This window comes from Balaenoptera ricei, chromosome 17 (genome assembly GCF_028023285.1).
Source record: "Balaenoptera ricei isolate mBalRic1 chromosome 17, mBalRic1.hap2, whole genome shotgun sequence".
Taxonomy (NCBI): Eukaryota; Metazoa; Chordata; class Mammalia; order Artiodactyla; family Balaenopteridae; genus Balaenoptera; species Balaenoptera ricei.
Genome location: NC_082655.1, coordinates 28,113,055 through 28,130,384, shown reverse-complemented (window position 1 = coordinate 28,130,384; position 17,330 = coordinate 28,113,055). Strand labels below are relative to the sequence as shown.

Below are 17,330 nucleotides of genomic sequence, written 5' to 3'. Positions count from 1 at the left end.
TCTATGTTAGAAAGCAACTGGCTTGGTTTAGAAATGTTAAAGGCGAAGCAAAGATGTCCATCTTCTTTTGCATCTAAGCCTCTACATGGTAGAGCTGATGTTTTGTCGCTTCAAAACATCTTTGTGAATTTAAATAACTAGGTCTGTGGAGCAGGTCCGGTAATTACAGGGTAGACTTTAAACCAGCCTCTGCCCTATAGTCACCAATCATCCTCCCATTCCTCTAGACAGTGGTTCTCAGAGTGTGCTCCCAACAGCATCGGCATCACCTGGGAACTTATCAGAAATGCAGATTCTCAGATCCCACCCCAGACCTACAGAGTCAGCGACTCAACACTGAAGTTTGAGAACCCCTATTCTAACGCACCCTCTGACTGAGATCACTCATATATCGGCTTCCTGAATGGCTGCCTCTGAGAAATAGAGCAGCTGGCTTGACCGTGATATAAAATACATCTGTGGGGACTTCCCTGGTGGCGCAGTGGTTAAGAATCCGCCTGCCAATGCAGGGGACATGGGTTCGAGCGCTGGTCCGGGAAGATCCCACATGCCGCGGAGCAACTAAGCCCGTGTGCCACAACTACTGAGCCTGCGCTCTAGAGCCCGCGAGCCACAGCTACTGAAGCCCACGTGCCTAGAGCCTGTGCTCTGCAACAAGAAAAGCCACCGCAATGAGAAGCCCACGCACCGCAACGAAGAGTAGCCCCCGCTCTCAGCAATTAGAGAAAACCCGCGTGCAGCAGCGAAGACCCAATGCAGCTAAAAATTAAATAAATAAATTTATTTTAAAAAAGAATAGTAAAAATAAATAAATAAATAAATAAATAAATAAATAAAATAAAATATAGCTGCGCACCACAGCATACACTTTGGGAATCTTTTTTACATATTTCACATTCAAAATGAGTCAGTTTCTTACTTTGCTTGGCACAATACTGAGTGTTACTAACCATGTTTCATGAAACTGACAATACACATTTAACAGCTGTGGTTAAAAGCAGATTCTAGCATTGGTGGGTTCCAAGAGAAAATATCTGATCTTTCAGTTAATGACAGTGTGGCCTTGGCAATCGATTAACCTCTCTACCCCTCAGTTTACTCACTTTAAAAAGGGATTCCATGCCTATCGCATGGGACCATTGTGAGGATTCAGTGACATAATGGGAAACGCTGTAAGTGTACATTAATATTCCGCTTTATTATTATTGGCCTGCTTACCCCTATGTTTGGTATGTGTTGCTAAACACTAAGTTTCTCTAAGCATTCCTGCATATGGGCACCATTAATTTTTTTTTTTTTTAGTACAGTAAGTCCTCTACATACGAACAAGTTCCGTTCCAAGAGTGAGTTCGTAAGTCCAATTTGTTCGTAAGTCCAACAAAGTTAGCCTAGGTACCCAACTAACACAATTGGCTATATAGTACTATACTGTAACAGGTTTATAATACTTTTCACACAAATGATACATAAAAAACAAAGAAACCCAAAAAATAAAGAAAACATTTCTAATCTTACAGTACAGTACCTTGAAAAGTACAGTAGTACAGTACAACAGCTGGCATGCAGGGGCTGGCATTGAGTGAACAGGCAAGAAGAGTTACCGACTGGAGGAGAGAGAGGAGGTGGGGGATGGTAGAGCTGAAGGATCGTCAGCAATAGGAGACAGAGGGCAACCTGCAATTTCACTCACGCCTGACGTTGATGGAATACACGTTTGCATATTTGAAAGTTCACAACTTGAAGGTTCGTATGTACAGGACTTGCTGTACCATGACTTAAATAAGAAGGTGAAGACTTTATTACATGACTAAACTCTTAATACAAGTGATGAGTTTATTACAGGTCACCTGGCTTCTCTCAGTAATGGTCAGAAATGGCTTATTATGTTCACACACTATTCAATGTGCTTTACATGTATTCTCATTTAATCCTCACATCAAGCCTACGAAACAGGTACAGTTTTATTCCCATTTTACAGATGACAGAAGGAGAGAACAGGTAATTTGCTCAAGGTTAAACAGCTTGTATATAGTGAAGCTGGGATGTGAAGGTGGGCATTTAGGCTTGAGAAATACCACAATAGTAAATGCATCAAAATATGCCCTGAACACTAAGAATGCACACCTGCACAAAACTTCAAGAGTTGGGGAAATTTTATCTTCCCTGTAAGTGCTTGTTTGCTTGCTCTTGTAAAGGGCTTGTTGAAACCTTTGAAAATTCATTCACAAACCACCTGCAGCAGGGGTCTTAATAAGATTATCACCCTCTGCTCTGTATCCCTTACCAGAGAGCAGACAATTAGCGAACACAGACCGCACTAGCCAGGACACAGCTCTTTTTTTTTTTCAGCACATGAACCCATGGGGCTGAGCCATTCATCTATTTTCAACAAAAATAATACGACGGAGTCTTCATTCTTAAATGAGAAGTTAATATATTGTGAACACACTTAAAAGATTGCCATTTTAAAACATCGGATTGGGGGTTTTGATGGTGTGGTCTGAGGCCCATCTGCCTCAGTGTCACCTAGATACTTGCTGAAAATAGATTCTTGACTCATATCCCAGATCTGCCCACTGACATTTCCTCAAGTCATTCCTGCAATACATATTTTTACAAATGCCCAGGTGATCTTTTACGACACTAAAGTTTGAGAACCACTACAGTAAATGGCCCTGGTTTTCAATATTTAATGATAGATTGCAGCCACCTACTCAAATCGGTCTGCAGTAACTCCATGATCCGTCTGTTTCTTTGCATCCTGAACGCTCCACCCCAGGCCATGACCATTTCTTGCTGGAATCATGACACAGCCACACACTGTGTCCCAGCTGCTCTGTGTGGCTCCAAGCATTCCATCTTCCACGCTGCTCCAGAGCATAAATCTCATTAGGTGATTCCCCTGTTGAAACCCTTTAATGGTGCCCGTGTCCTTTAAGATAAAGTCCAAACTCCATAGCATGGAGTGTCCATACAAGTCCCCCATACCTGGATTATTTTCCTGTCCCTCTGGGACTGGCTAACTACTACCTGTTCTTCAGGTCTCAGGTTAGCCTTGATCTTTAACTCCTTCCGGAAAGAGATTAGAAGCCCTTCCTTTATGCTCTCACCCCACCCAGAATTTTAACGAGCATTTATCTCATTGTACTGCAACCATCTGCAATTTCCCAGCACACTGTCAGCTCCTTGAGGACTCATCAATTATTGCATCCCAGTGTCTAATGCAGCATTTAACACACAGTAGCTGCTGTGGCCTTGAAAGATTTCACAACATCAAAAGTTCCTCCATACTCAGTATTTAGCAATGGCTCCTGGAAAGGCTCTCTACTGAGTTACCTTCCTCTTTCTCTCCTTTTAGGTTGGGTTGACAGCCTGGTGTTATTTACAGTTAGGATAAATATTTCCTCCAATCCTACCTACATCCCATATGCCCAAATCCCTTAAAATTCAAGTTTTCAGCCCAAAATTTAGCATGCAAAAACCATGCAGTCTGGGAAGACCTCTGTCTTGTCCATCATTGTATCGTCCACACCAAGCACAGTGCCTGGTATAGAACAGACTCAGAAGAATATTTATTGAATGAAGGAAGAAAGGTACTAAAAGAACTTACAGAAATAGTTGTGGAAATACTACCAGTTTTTGAGAAATCACAAAGCAAGAGAGGTGGCCAGTTGGAGATGGACAAAAAGTACACAGATTATCAAAGCAGAGGAAAAAACAAATTCTGGAAATCATAAACTGCTTAGTTTGGTGTTTATCTCCAGTAAAACTGTAGAAAAGGTCCGTCCCTTAATAAGGCAAATAGAAGCCAGCAAAAGTTCACTAAGAACCTACAGATATAAAAAAACAATTCTCACTTCCTTTCCTGACAAGAGTTATGCTTTGGGGCTGCCACATAAATCAGCTACCTGGAATTCAGTAGGCATTTAGTCACAACACTTAGGAAAGTCTTATGAACAAGGGTGACATACGTACTGGATGACAGCACAGTTCAGGACCCAGAGGATGTTGACTAATGGACTGTCTGCCAACCTCAAGGGAAATCTCCAGTAACGTGTCACCTGGCTCCGTCCTTGCCCTTATCCTACTTTAACATGCTTTATTAATGACACGAATGAAAACACGGACGGCCTGGTGCTGACGGCAGACTAGAGATTACACAAACCTTGAAGGGATAACTAAAACAACAGATGACAGAGGCAGACAGTAACATTACTAGCCGTTGTGTACTAAAAGCCTACTTCATCAAGAACTCTATCTCTGCTATTTTCTTGAATCTAAAAACGTATGTTCTAAAGACATACAGGGAGTAGAAGAGGAAACTGTGGTTCTGAGTGGTGATGAGCCTTGCCCAAGTCACAAAGCTAGTAACAGCAGAGCTAGCCCTTCTGACTCCAGAGTTGGCTTTCTTCTTTGTCCACTCTGCGTGGGACCTCGTCATCAGAATTCACAAAGATCTAAGAACTGGAAACCAAGATGATAGCATTCAATTCAGTCCATTTCAGATACGTGTTGAGCTGTGCACAGGCTAAGGCACTGGGAGGGGGAAACATGGAGAAGTACAGTCCCAGTGCTCAAGGCTCCTTTCAGGAGACAAGCTATAGAGACAAGCAACTAGGATACGAAAGGACATGCTGAGTGCAGTACAGAGAGAGGGCACGAAGGCTCCACAGAGGAGGAAGAAATACTCTCAGACAGGGTGAGTGGAAGAGGGCAGGGACTATGTCAGGGAAGAGATACCACTTGAGATGGGCCTTGAGCAGCCCGGGGAACACAACCAACGGTTGGGGGTGCAGAAGGGAGCAGACCTTTAGTGAACGGGGGTGGCATGAACTGAAACCCAGAGGAAGGAAAACACAGGGCATATTTAGAATATACTGAACCCCTTCTTTGGCTAGAGTACAGTGATCAGATGAGAAAACGCGGCCAAAAGGGTGAGTTGTAGAGAGCTGAAGAATGTAAAGCTATGCTAAGGGCCTTTACTCTGAAGGCAAGAGGGAGCCATGGCGAGTTTTGAACAGGGTGTTCACATGAACAGAGTGATGCTTTATAGAGATCTTGCAGCAGTAATATCTGGAGGAGCGACTGCAGGCCGGAAGGCAAGGCAGGTGACTATCACAGTTAGAAACTGGGCCGTAAGGGAAGGGGGAAAGAGTCCTGACTACAGGGTCCCTCTCCACATAGCTCTTAGGTTCACAAAATTAACCACATAGGTTCAGAATCATTTAAAACCCCAGGTGAACTAAAGGATTTAAAACAGGAAAAGCATAAAGTAAGTTAAACATTAAGAGACACCTCATCTTATGTTACACACTTGACTGCAGTTCTACCCACATAAAAGAACAATTGAAGGGCGATATGTATATTTTCTGTACAACCAAAGAGCCAAAGAACAAAACAGGAATTATCTCAGTCAAATGAAAGGAAAAAATGTCTCTTGTATGGCCCGAGGACTATGTGAAAAACTGGATAATCTAATCAGAATGGATTGAGCGGCTCCAAGATCAATGCTACATTTACCATTGTGTAATCAATCTTTAATGCAAATATTTTTTATTTGCAAGCACAAATGTCAATAAAATAAAAATAAACAAGCTGGGTAAATTCTGGCAATTTCTGGCATCTGTACAGAGTGTTAGAACAAAAGCAAATGGAGCAATGGAAGGCCTCGTGGGGTTTGTTTTAATTCAGACATGTGTTCAAGGAACTAAAGTGAGAATTGGGGAGGCAGGGAAAAATGAAGTCACCTGGAAATGTTTCCAGAAGAAGGCCTGGCAACAACAGAGAGGATTTCTGGATGAGGGGAGGGACGGGCTTGGAAGAAAGCAGGTGCGAGGCAGGTGGACCAGCTCCCGCACTCTTGCCCTGGGACACCTAAGCAAGGCCAGCGGAGCCTGGCACCTCCTAGGGAGGGGACTTCACCCAGACGCCGCGCTCCCACTGTGCCTTCAGAGCTGGGTGCTCGCTGGGCAGAGGCAAGGCATTCTGCGAACCAGCTGAGCTTCCAGCAGCAAGCTCCAACGGTCACCTCACCCCATTGTTTAACCCAATGAAAACTATTTAAACTCTTGAGCTTCTGAACGAAATGTTTTGGAAGGTCCCTCTGAAAACATTCTCTGCTGATTTTTGTGTGCTGCGTAGCATTTAAAAAGAATGAAGCTCTCTCGTGGTCAGATTGTACTCTGCACACAAATTATGCTCTGCATTTCCATGGATTTGTTTAATGGAACCTTCCCTAGGATCTCAACTCAAAATGACGTCTGGCACGGAGCACGCGTTCCCCGGCCAACCCTTGGCTGGCCCAGGTCCTCTGCCCCACCCCCCCGACACAAGTCAACTTTTAATTCAAGTGTACTCAGTGTTCTCTAGTCTCTCCACCTCTCTCCTCCCCACCCCACAATGTTCTAAGAAAAGCCAAAATGGAATGGAAAAGCAAAGCTGATTATTACAAAAATATTAAGGCCACTCTCTTTAGGACCACTGGAGAGTGTTTGTATGGTGATAAAATGAGGAGGGTAAGTAGGAAATGGTAGTTTGGAAGTATCCCCAAACAATTAAACAGTATGTAACTCATTCCTGTGGGCTGCTTCTATAAGCACCCCAAAGAGACAAAACCAACAAGGCTCAAAAGGAACAAACCCACTAAAACTGAATTCCAATATCTCCTTGGTGTATAGCATCACAAAAATATCTTCTAGGCTCTAGCAGGGCATATCCATCTGTTCACAAATATCTAGTAAGGACCTACTAAGTTTTAGGCACTGTGCTAATTATGGAGAGCACAAAGGCAAATGGCTCCATGTTTAAATTTTACCCCTGTGTTCCAACATATTTTTAGGGACACATACCTAAGGTGGTAGAAATTATTTTTAAAATGCAAGGAATTGATAAAACACACATTTGAAGACAGTAGTTACCTCTGGGGAAAGGCACAGAATGGGATCTGGGAGAGCACGCAGGCAGCTTTGGTGGTGGTAATTCTTGAAGTGAAAGGTGGGTCACAGTGTTTACTTTATTGTTATACTGCATAGCTTACGTGTATGTTATATCTGTTCTTTATCTATGTCATATTATATACATAATATTTTAAAAGAAATAATGCAGCATAAATAAATTTTAAATAAAAAATAAAATGGGGGGATGGAAGAAGGAAGGAAGGGAGGAAGGAAGGAAGGAAGGAAGGGAAGAGGGAAGGAAGGAAGGATGGAGACAAACATGGTCCACGTCCTAAAGAGGCTCATATCCTAGTAGAGGAAAGAGCCATCTAAAAAATAAGTATTAAATACAACATGGTAACCATGAAAATAGAATTTTTTTAAAACTCTAAGGAAGTACACAGTACTAAAGTTAACAGCAATGGCATGTAAAATTCAGATCCCCAAGTGTCTTTGCACTTAAAACCCAGTTTTACCCTTTATAAGTGTCAATATAGCATTACTTCCCCTGGGACTCTTTTCAGAACTCCAAAGTCTGGGCTCCATGGCCCTCCTCTGTGTACTCATGGGACCTGGTACTTCCCCCAGAAACATATCACATCACACATGTACATGGAGCCCTTGGTTTACTGTTGTATTTCGGTGCCTGGCTCACTGGCTGGCACATCAATAGTTGCTGAAAAAACAAATGAGTAGAAGCAACTGACAAATGATTAATCTCCAAAACATACAAGCAACTCATGCAGCTCAATATCAAAAAAACAACCCAATCCAAAAATGGGCAGAAGACCTAAACAGACAATTCTCCAAAGAAGATATACAGATTGCCAACAAACACATGAAAGGATGCTCAACATTACTAATCATTAGAGAAATGCAAATCAAAACTAAAATGAGGTATCACCTCACACCGGTCAGAATGGCCATCACCAAAAAATCTACAAACAATAAATGCTGGAGAGGGTGTGGAGAAAAGGGAACCCTCTTGCACTGTTGGTGGGAATGTAAATTGATACAGCCACTATGGAGAACAGTATGGAGGTTCCTTAAAAAACTAAAAATAGAACTATCATATGACCCAGCAATCCCACTACTGGTCATATACCCTGAGAAAACCATAATTCAAAAAGAGTCATGTACCACAATGTTCATTGCAGCTCTATTTACAGTAGCCAGGACATGGAAGCAACCTAAGTGTCCATCAACAGACAAATGGATAAAGAAGATGTGGCACATATATAAAATGGAATATTACTCAGCCATAAAAAGAAACGAAATTGAGTTATTTGTAGTGAGGTGGATGGACCTAGAGTCTGTCATACAGAGTGAAGTAAGTTAGAAAGACAAAAACAAATACCGTTTGCTAACACATATATATGGAATCTAAAAAAAAAAAAAAAATGGTTCTGAAGAACCTAGGGGCAGGACAGGAATAAAGACGCAGATGTAGAGAATGGACTTGAGGACACGGGGAGGGGGAAGGGTAAGCTGGGACGAAGTGAGAGAGTAGCATCGACATATACACTACCAGATGTAAAATAGATAGCTAGTGGGAAGCAGCTACATGGCACAGGGAGATCAGCTCAGTGCTTTGTGACCACCTAGAGGGGTGGGATAGGGAGGGTGGGAGTGAGACACAGAGGGAGGGGATATGGGGATATATGTATACACATAGCTGATTCACTTTGTTATACAGCAGCAACTAACACAACAATGTAAAGCAATTATACTCCAATAAAGATGTTAAAAAACAAGACAAAACAAATGAGTAGCATTACTGGGTTCAGGTCTGTTAAGTGGTGGCTGAGACTGAAGAGAAAAGGAAGGGTGGAAATGCTAAGCTGGAGAATCCCATCCAAGACTCAAGAACGCCCCAGCTTTGCACAGACAAAACCCCTTCATCGTCCCTGATGAGCTGGGCTCGGCAGTGTAGAAGACCACAGCACCGCCCGCAGATCCTGAACCATTGCTCTCTGCGCACTAAGGTTTCTCAGCTTGGATCCTTCGCTTCTTCCACAAACACTAAGGGGAAAAACATTGGATGTCAGGCAGTAACCCAGTATCAGGTTCAGGCACAGCCTCCATCTCTCAAGAACAGTCAGGCCTGCCAGTCGCCTGGGCAGAAATGAGATCTTCCTGGCAGAGGCTTGCAGAGCCTGCATATCTCAGCCATAGGGGTGAGCACAAGAAGCCAAAGATGCGGGAAGATCCAGTTTCTCTGAATAATGTTGCTGCCACACAAGACAAGGGAACATCCTTCCCTCTGAAACTGCCACAAACTCCCTCAGATGCAAAAGGACTCGGCAAATAGAACTGTCAACTGAGACCTCAGAATGCTCCTCAGATGTCAACAAAGGATGTGGTCCCCAGCTCATGACAGCAGCACCAAGCACCTAACAAACACTTGACAAATTGTGCACCGTCAGAGCATGTGCCTGTCTGATTAATAACAATGGAAAAGGAAGTGGGCCATTATTTTGGTCACGGACCAGCATCATATAGATAAAAGGTCACCGTGCTAGTGGGGATATTGCTATGGATTTAATTTTTGCCTTGAAACATTGCAAGAGAAGGCTTATTCTAGCTTGATTATCTGAGTGATATTGCAGCTGAAATCGTGTTTAGCAAAATATATTTAGCTCTATGTTTGGACATACAGTGAGTCCCAAGTTCCCAAAATCTAGAGACCTCATTTTAAATTGCATCCTACAAATGTCCTCCCCTTTTTTTCCATTCAAGCAAATTGGTATAGCCCTTGTTCCACTTGCCACATTCTTTCCAGGGCAAACAGATGGAAGGAAGAGAACATGCCAGAAAGAAGAAATGGAAACTGAAAATGACATTACAATGAAAATAAAGCTGCAAAATATTATCTGGGTCAACCCTTCATACGTTTTAAAATCAGCACCAGCAGGCTCTGCACATATGGCATTGGTTTTATACTTTTTTGGTTCAGATGTCACACAGGATTAGTGCAAAAGGGAAAATCCTAGCATGGAACCTATTTTTATACAGATTAATCAATCATTTCGCATCTCTTCCTTTCCCATCATCCCCCAAACTTTCAACTTAATGAAACTGCTCTCATTCAAAATATGTCATTTACTGCACTCTGAACGGAAATACTTTCAGGAAAGGAAGTGGGCTTAGAATTTGAACCTGGGTTTTTAAATGTCACATTTTTAATTCAAGTTATAAATATTAACTAGACTTATGCTATGGCCCAGCCCCTTTTAGCTTACATAGCCATTGTGGAATCCTACACATCCATCAGTGGCAGCAAAACGAATTGGCAAATATTTTATTATGTAGATATAGATATAGCCATTTAACGAAAACAGAAAGCCACACATTTGCAAAGAGAAACCGACTGCATATTTCACGTTTTGTTCTGTTGTCTACATTTTCAAGTACATTGAATGTCATAATTCCCATCAGAAAGCCAAGCACACAGTTAGGTTCTTAGTAAGTATTTGCTAGGAAATTTGATAGGCTAAATGGAATCAAACCAAAGAATTGTTCAAGTTGTTCGCTACAGCCTCCCTTAACTACAAGGCATTGTGAAAATGATGATGATGATGTTTACAGTAATCATAATACAACAGCAGTGACTATTTAGTGTATGTCATGTGCCATTGATGATGTCATTGAATTTTCAAAGCAGCCTTGTGTCATAGGTACTATTATTATTCCATTATACAGATTAGGAAACAGAGAGGAAATTTCGATATTTTGAGGTTGAAAAAAATCCCATACAATGCTGGTTTTCAGATATGGTCAGGAGAATTTATCACAGACACATTGAAAAAGGGAAATGGAGCCTTATAATACTCATGAGGTGAAAAACTTTGGAGAAAGTGTCATCGACATTGTTTCCAGGTCTCCAAAACCATGATCATTACAGAGTTCATCATGCACCTTTATTTGTCTGCTGCCCCTTTGATAGGTGGAAATTATATTTATAAAATATTAAGGCAATGACCTAAAGCTCGACCTCGTGACAAAGTCAGAGCCAGAGGAGCCACCAGTACGTTCACATCCTCAAAGGGTGGTACCTTTTCACCATTTGGGGCAATTAAAATTGAGCCATGACTAACAGTTGGAAGAGATGACATTTCACTGGTTGTCCTTTGCATGAATGGTCAGCCATGAGTACAGAAAATAAGAGACATTTACAATCTAGTGTAATACTCTGTGCTCCCTCTTTTATACGATTAAAAATGAATCTCTCTTTATACCAATACAGTACATGTTCTGCTTTTTGTTTAGAGCTGCTAGATGCCAGCTATCTTCTGTGGACAGCCTGAAAATCTAATTTTACACAATTTTAAAGTTATTGAACTAGACTTGGTGTTACCATACACACAGTCTTTTGTTTCCACTAATTAATTTTAACACCACAGGCATTAATCATTTGCCCAGCACATGAAAATTGCTTTAAGATGACTCATGTGTTTTACAGCATTGCAAACCCAACCCTTATGCTCTTGGAATGTACAGTAAAGAGGAAGTATTAGAGCAAATCAGTTAATAAAAAGAAAACTCTTCCACATCCCAATTCCATGGACATGAAGTTTTAGAATTTCTACTGGATGCTACATGAGAAAAGTAAACTAAAACTGGTTAGAGAGGTGGTCTCTGAATAATTTCCACGGTGAACTGGCAGATATGAGCCCATGAGCAAGATCTCTCTTGAAAATAAACACATCGAGTTTCAGTCTACACAGAGGCCCACTGCAAACTCTGTGCAGTGCCAATTAGCATTAACTGTGGCTGTGCTCATCTATTCCCATAGCACGTCGCTGGGTAAGGCCAAGCTCTGCATTTACAAATGCAGCATGCAATGCTCAGAGTTAGAAGAGCATTCTAAAATGTAATCGTCCATGGTCAATCTTTTTCCCTTTGGCTTCGAATGGCAGACTCACAAATGGCAAGAGGTATTTAAAACAATATATGTGTGTATTTTTAAAAGTTTAGTTCCAGATTCTGCATTCAGAATATCTGAAAGGCGAGTGGAAAATTTGTTTTTAGACTACACTTTTAGCCTACTACTACTAACTTGACACACACATATACACAAAGAGCATATGCTCTGGGATCCAATATAATTATTTACTTACTGTGACTAATATGACTTACTTAGAAGGTAAGCTCCGTAGACTTTCATGGCAAACACTGCCTCTGCAAACAGCCTCCCACCACAGGCTGGGCTATGTCTTGTGCAGAAATACAGTGTGTGCAGCTCAGCTCAGCTCTCCGTGGAGTACAGTCTCAGAGTGGGGTATCCATGGAGACCGAGCCTCCTACTTGTGCAGGGCAAGGAAGTTACTCCGCTGGGCACCATAGCAACAGGAGGCAGAGGGGAGGTTGGCCAATCAGGGAAGAGCACAGGAGCTTCTCCCTGGTGACTGCAGCATTTCAAATGAAACCATGGCCCTCATGAATGAACACAAAGCATTTAAGGAAACATCAAATTGTCAAACAGAAGTAAATGCGTACACAACAGTCAAGGCTAATCCTCTGACAATTACGGAGCAACACTGTGAGTCTTTCTACAGTGATTATATCCCAAAGATCAAGGAAGAAATTACATCAAAACCCCACACAGTCCTAAATTTAACGGCAAGCATGTGATGCTTTGAGGAAAATACTTGGTGTACTTCGTGAATTCCAGCTATTTAAATATGCAAGGCACTTCACAGTGCTTCCCAGGAGAGAGGAACAGGAGACATCCATTGTTCTGATGGGGGAGAATGGAGTCGAGGGCTCCCTAGGACAACTGTTGGCATAGTGCTTCCAAACAGGAGTTTGCTTAGAGTAAGCACGTTTATCAAGCTTCCAGCAAAGCCCTCCATTGTATCAGAATAATTCTAACTAAGAAGGCATCCATGATAAAGTAGGGCCAATGCAGACAAGATGGTGAGTGAACATTCAAATGCCTTAAAGTTGTGCTATTTGTAAACTCTCTTCATTTCTCATTTAATAATGGTAATGATCATTTATTGAGCACATACTGTAGACTAGGCAAATACTGTAACTAGAAACACAACTTCTTACCAGATGTGGACTCTGATCTTTGCAAAGATACAGGATGTGCATGTTTACTTCTTAGTGCTGTGCAGTATTTACTCTATGCATATACCGGCATATCTCATTTTATTGCGCTTTGCTTTATTGCACTTTGCAGACATTGTGTTTTTTTACAAACTGAAGGCATATGGTAACCCTGAGTTGTCAGATGATGATTTGCATTTGATAGCATAAAGTATTTTTAAATTAAGATAAGTATATTCTCTAGACATAATGCTATTGCACATTTACTAGACTACAGTATAGTGTAAATATAACTTATATACTCCGGGAAACCAAAAAATTCATGTGACTCACTTTATCACAATATTCACCTTATTGCATTGCAGTGGTCTGGAACCAACCCACAATATCTCTAAGGTAGGCCTGTACTCTGTTATATACTTAACATACTTAACTTACTTATACATACTTGTAAGTATACTTAACATACTTAACTTAATATACTTATATATTTTACGATTCTCGCAGCAACCTGAGAAAGATAAGTATTAATTGTTCCTCCATATTATAAAAAAAGAGAAAACATTTCCTTACGTTTACAAAAGAAACTCTCCTGCCCACTGACTCCCCCTCCCCTCACTGCTCAGCAGGTGACCTGGTCCACCCTATTCAATGTCTAAATACAAGGTGAGGTACCTTCCTCCTTATATTAAAGTTGTTCCAAAGCCTCTTATTACAGAGCTCTCTCTTATAATTACCTTCTTTGAACAAAAAGTGTCATCTGAAAAAGATACATCAGTCTGAATTGACCTCAATCGGTGCTAGTTTGGGCTGCCTTCAGAGATCAACTGATGGGATTGTTTAAAATGAAGAAGGCCAAGAAATTCAAAACCAGATTTTGTAATTATTCCTGTCATATGACTCCTCCAACCTTTTAAAGATCAATTTAAATAGCATTAGTCAATGGTTAAGTTGTAGAGACTGAAAAACATATTCTTTGCTAACTGAACTCAGTTATATTCAGTTATATTAACTGAATAGCTTTGGGTAGTGACGGATACTTACATTGTTGCATCTACAGGAAAACAGACAAACCAGCTGTCCCGTGCTATCCATGGATGCTGTGACAGCCTGCTCGCTGCCCTCCAATGTTCACCTCATTCTCCCCTTCTTCCATAATAATAGGTGCCCAGGTGACTAAGATGTCCTCGGATATAATTGGAAATGACATGTGTCACTTCTGTGCCCTGACCTTAAAATGACTGGGTGAGTGTCCCCTGGTCCCTCTCCCCCTTCCTTCTACCTGGTATAGGACAGCTGACCTGACACAGCTGCCTGCCAGCCTCGGTCAACCAAACACTTATGTACTGTTTTATGAGACAGATCAACTTCTGTCTAATTTTAACCTCTGGATTTGGGGCCTTCTTTTTACATTAACTTAACTCATACCCTCACAGTACTTGTAGGCTTGAAAACAATACTCAATAAAAGCACCAGACATGACTTCGAAACTGCTTTATATTAAACAAATTGGGCAGAAGTGAAGATAATTTGCTCTGGAAAAGACGGCTGAGTTGAAAGGTAGCTCGAACAATGAACGAGACAATACATTTTTTATATTAACTATGAATAACAGATCAATGTTACTAAATTAATAAGAGTATAAATTGGTATGTTTAACTAAAAAAATAAATTTAAAAAACCTATCGGATATTGACTATTTCATCCATCTCTAAAGGTTTACTCGAGTTCGCAAATAAAACATTTTTAATCTCATTAGGAAAACGCAGGGCCTTATATTCTGTCATATAACTGTTTCCCTACACTTTGCTATCTTCATTGCCTTCTCATTAATGTACCTGCTTCCAGTTTCATCTCTTGATAATCCAAGTTCCACAGAGCAGCCAAAAAGATCTTGAACATATACATTAAATCGTCTCTCTTAAAACCGGCCAGAGGTTCCCATTGCTCTAACGACACAGACCTCACCTGCGACAACTCTTCTCCCTTCCTAGGTCACTGATCTGCCCACTGCCCCCCAAACCCTCCCCAAATGTGAAGGAATATGACTAAGTTCTCAGCTCAACTGTCATCTCCCCAGACACTCCCTGCCCCATGCCCATGACTGTCTATAGCATTACCTTGTTTTACTTGTCACTATCTGAACTTATCTTGTTTGTCTGCTTGTGTGTGTATCAGCCATCTCCCCATGTTAAAGGCAGGCTCCAAGAGAACAGGCATCTTTTCTGTTTTTTCCACTCCTCTATCCCGAATGCCTGGAACAGTGGTGTCAGCACAGAGTAAATGTTTAATAAACACTTGCTGAGTGAATGAAGGAAAGCTGGTCAATCAATGTACAGGCAGGATTCAAACTGAGGTTTAGCAGAAACCCTACACGTGGTGAAGTGAGGGTTGCCGTCCTTCAGGCTCCTACGCGGCGATCACCTTCCTGCAATGCCACATTCTAGTCCCTGCATCTTGGAATGTAAGCCCATTGCAGCCAGCTTCCTGAAGCTTACCTCACTTAACCATGGGCTGCATTCACGTAACTTGCTGCTGTCCCTTGGCTGCTCTCAGATACAGGTTCAGGTGGTAGAAGATCTTAATTCATTGAATTACCCAAATGAACTTACATGACTTAACACGTAACTTTTGTCAATAACCTTACAGTCTACCCAAATGCCACACAACAAATTATACAGGCGAAGAAGACAGATAGGTCAGAGTACTTATCCCTCTGCCTCCTTTCTTGTCAGGTGCTTTGTTCCTCTACCAAAGTACACGGTTCCCTCACATGTAGCCTGGGAATTCTCTCCCTCTGGGTCTTGGGTATCTCGACCTTCCTCTGGCCTCTGGCCTCTTCAGGATGGGGGAAGGGCTCCAACCATTGCCATCGCCATACTTGTTGGATTTCCTTAATCAGGCCCATTCCTGTGTATGCAGTCTCTTCAATAAACTCTTCTCAATTAGGACAAAAAAAAAAAAAAAAAAAAGAAAAGCCCAACCTAAAGCATGTATCTGCATGATTTATAACTCTTAGTTTATAGGTTTGTGTGTAAAAGAAGTTTCCAGGTTTATTTCTCTTATGCTGGTAGTTGATAAATATCTTTAATGGTGGGTGTGTGGTCTGCTGGAGTGTCTGCTACGTATGAGAGACCCATAGTGCTTCGTTCTCAACACATTAGAGCACTTAGCATCTGGCAGGCTCTCACATCGGTAGCTAGAACATTGTACATGCAATAAATCCTAGTAGACCTGGGATGGCAGGGCCTCTGGGAAGAAGATTATAATTCACTAATTCTTAGGGAAAAACCATTAGCACACCATTTGGCACCGTTACATTGATTGGTTGCCTCATCAAAAGCACAGATGGGAGAAAGGCATGAGAGTAAATATGTAAGTAATCCTGCCATAAAGATACATAAAGAGACTCAGGTCTCCTCATCACATTTAAGCTTCTGGTCTCTGCTGGGGGGAAGGGATAGACTATACAACAGTTCACCATAAAACATTCTCTGCTGTATCCTGGGGGAATGTTGTTTCTCTCAGAGTGAAAGAAAGTTTCAGAGATCGATTTCGGTATCAATGCAAAAGCTCTTGTTTAAGTTGACAAAGCCTAATGATCTTTGTTTGCCAAAGTATTAACGACATGCAGGGCAGCACATAAAACATTGTGACAAGTACAGAAAGGGCTAGTTCATGATTAAGTAGAAAATCCTGAAGACCTTAACATTTCTTTGATGTTGACATCCTCAGGGTTTATTTTACTGATCTGCATCCAAACAGCCTCCTGTGTTTAACTTTCTGTATTTCATTGAAGTTACACTGAGGTTCATTGATTCCGTTATCAGCAACAGCCAGCATGATCTATATATGGACTGTATCAGCTAATCTATAGGGCTCTACAGATATTTTTTAAAAATCCCTGTCTTATATCAATACATCTTTCTCAATTGTCACACTCTCCTATTAATTAGGAATAATTAAAATTATTCCTTTGAAGTCAGACCTTAGACGCAGTGCAGTAGTTAAGAGTTAGAAGCAAGACTACCCTGTTTAAAATCCATTTACAAACTGTGTGACCTTGCATGAATTAACCTCTCTATGCCACAGTTTTTCCATCTGTAAAATAGGGGATGATGATATCACTTTCTCACACTGATATTAGGATTGAATGAGTAAAGTCCTTGGAATTTTGCCTGGGACAGTCAGGGCTCAATAAATATTAGCTAAAACAATTTTTAATCAAACTTCAGAGTCATGCAATCCCACAATTACATTTAATATATTCTTCCAGATATCTTCAGTATCTGAAATACACTTAAGCCTTTATTTGAGGCTGGGCTTTGCTGCTGGAAGAAC

General features: G+C 41.3%; 1 protein-coding gene across 7 annotated transcripts in view; it reads right to left on the bottom strand.

Moving 5' to 3' along the window:
• Positions 1 to 17,330, bottom strand: part of SYBU (syntabulin) — a 74,492-nt gene that overhangs the window by 25,582 nt on the left and 31,580 nt on the right. The window contains exon 1 of one of the 7 annotated variants that reach the window (XM_059901572.1): positions 14,034 to 14,157. The exons of 5 other annotated variants lie outside the window; for them this stretch is intronic. In XM_059901572.1, coding sequence (XP_059757555.1) covers positions 14,034 to 14,043 — 10 coding nt within the window. In that variant the 5' untranslated portion in view covers positions 14,044 to 14,157. Of the gene's footprint in view, positions 1 to 12,074; positions 12,186 to 14,033; positions 14,158 to 17,330 lie in introns of those variants that run through there. One more of the 7 variants, XM_059901570.1, reaches the window with a different exon arrangement.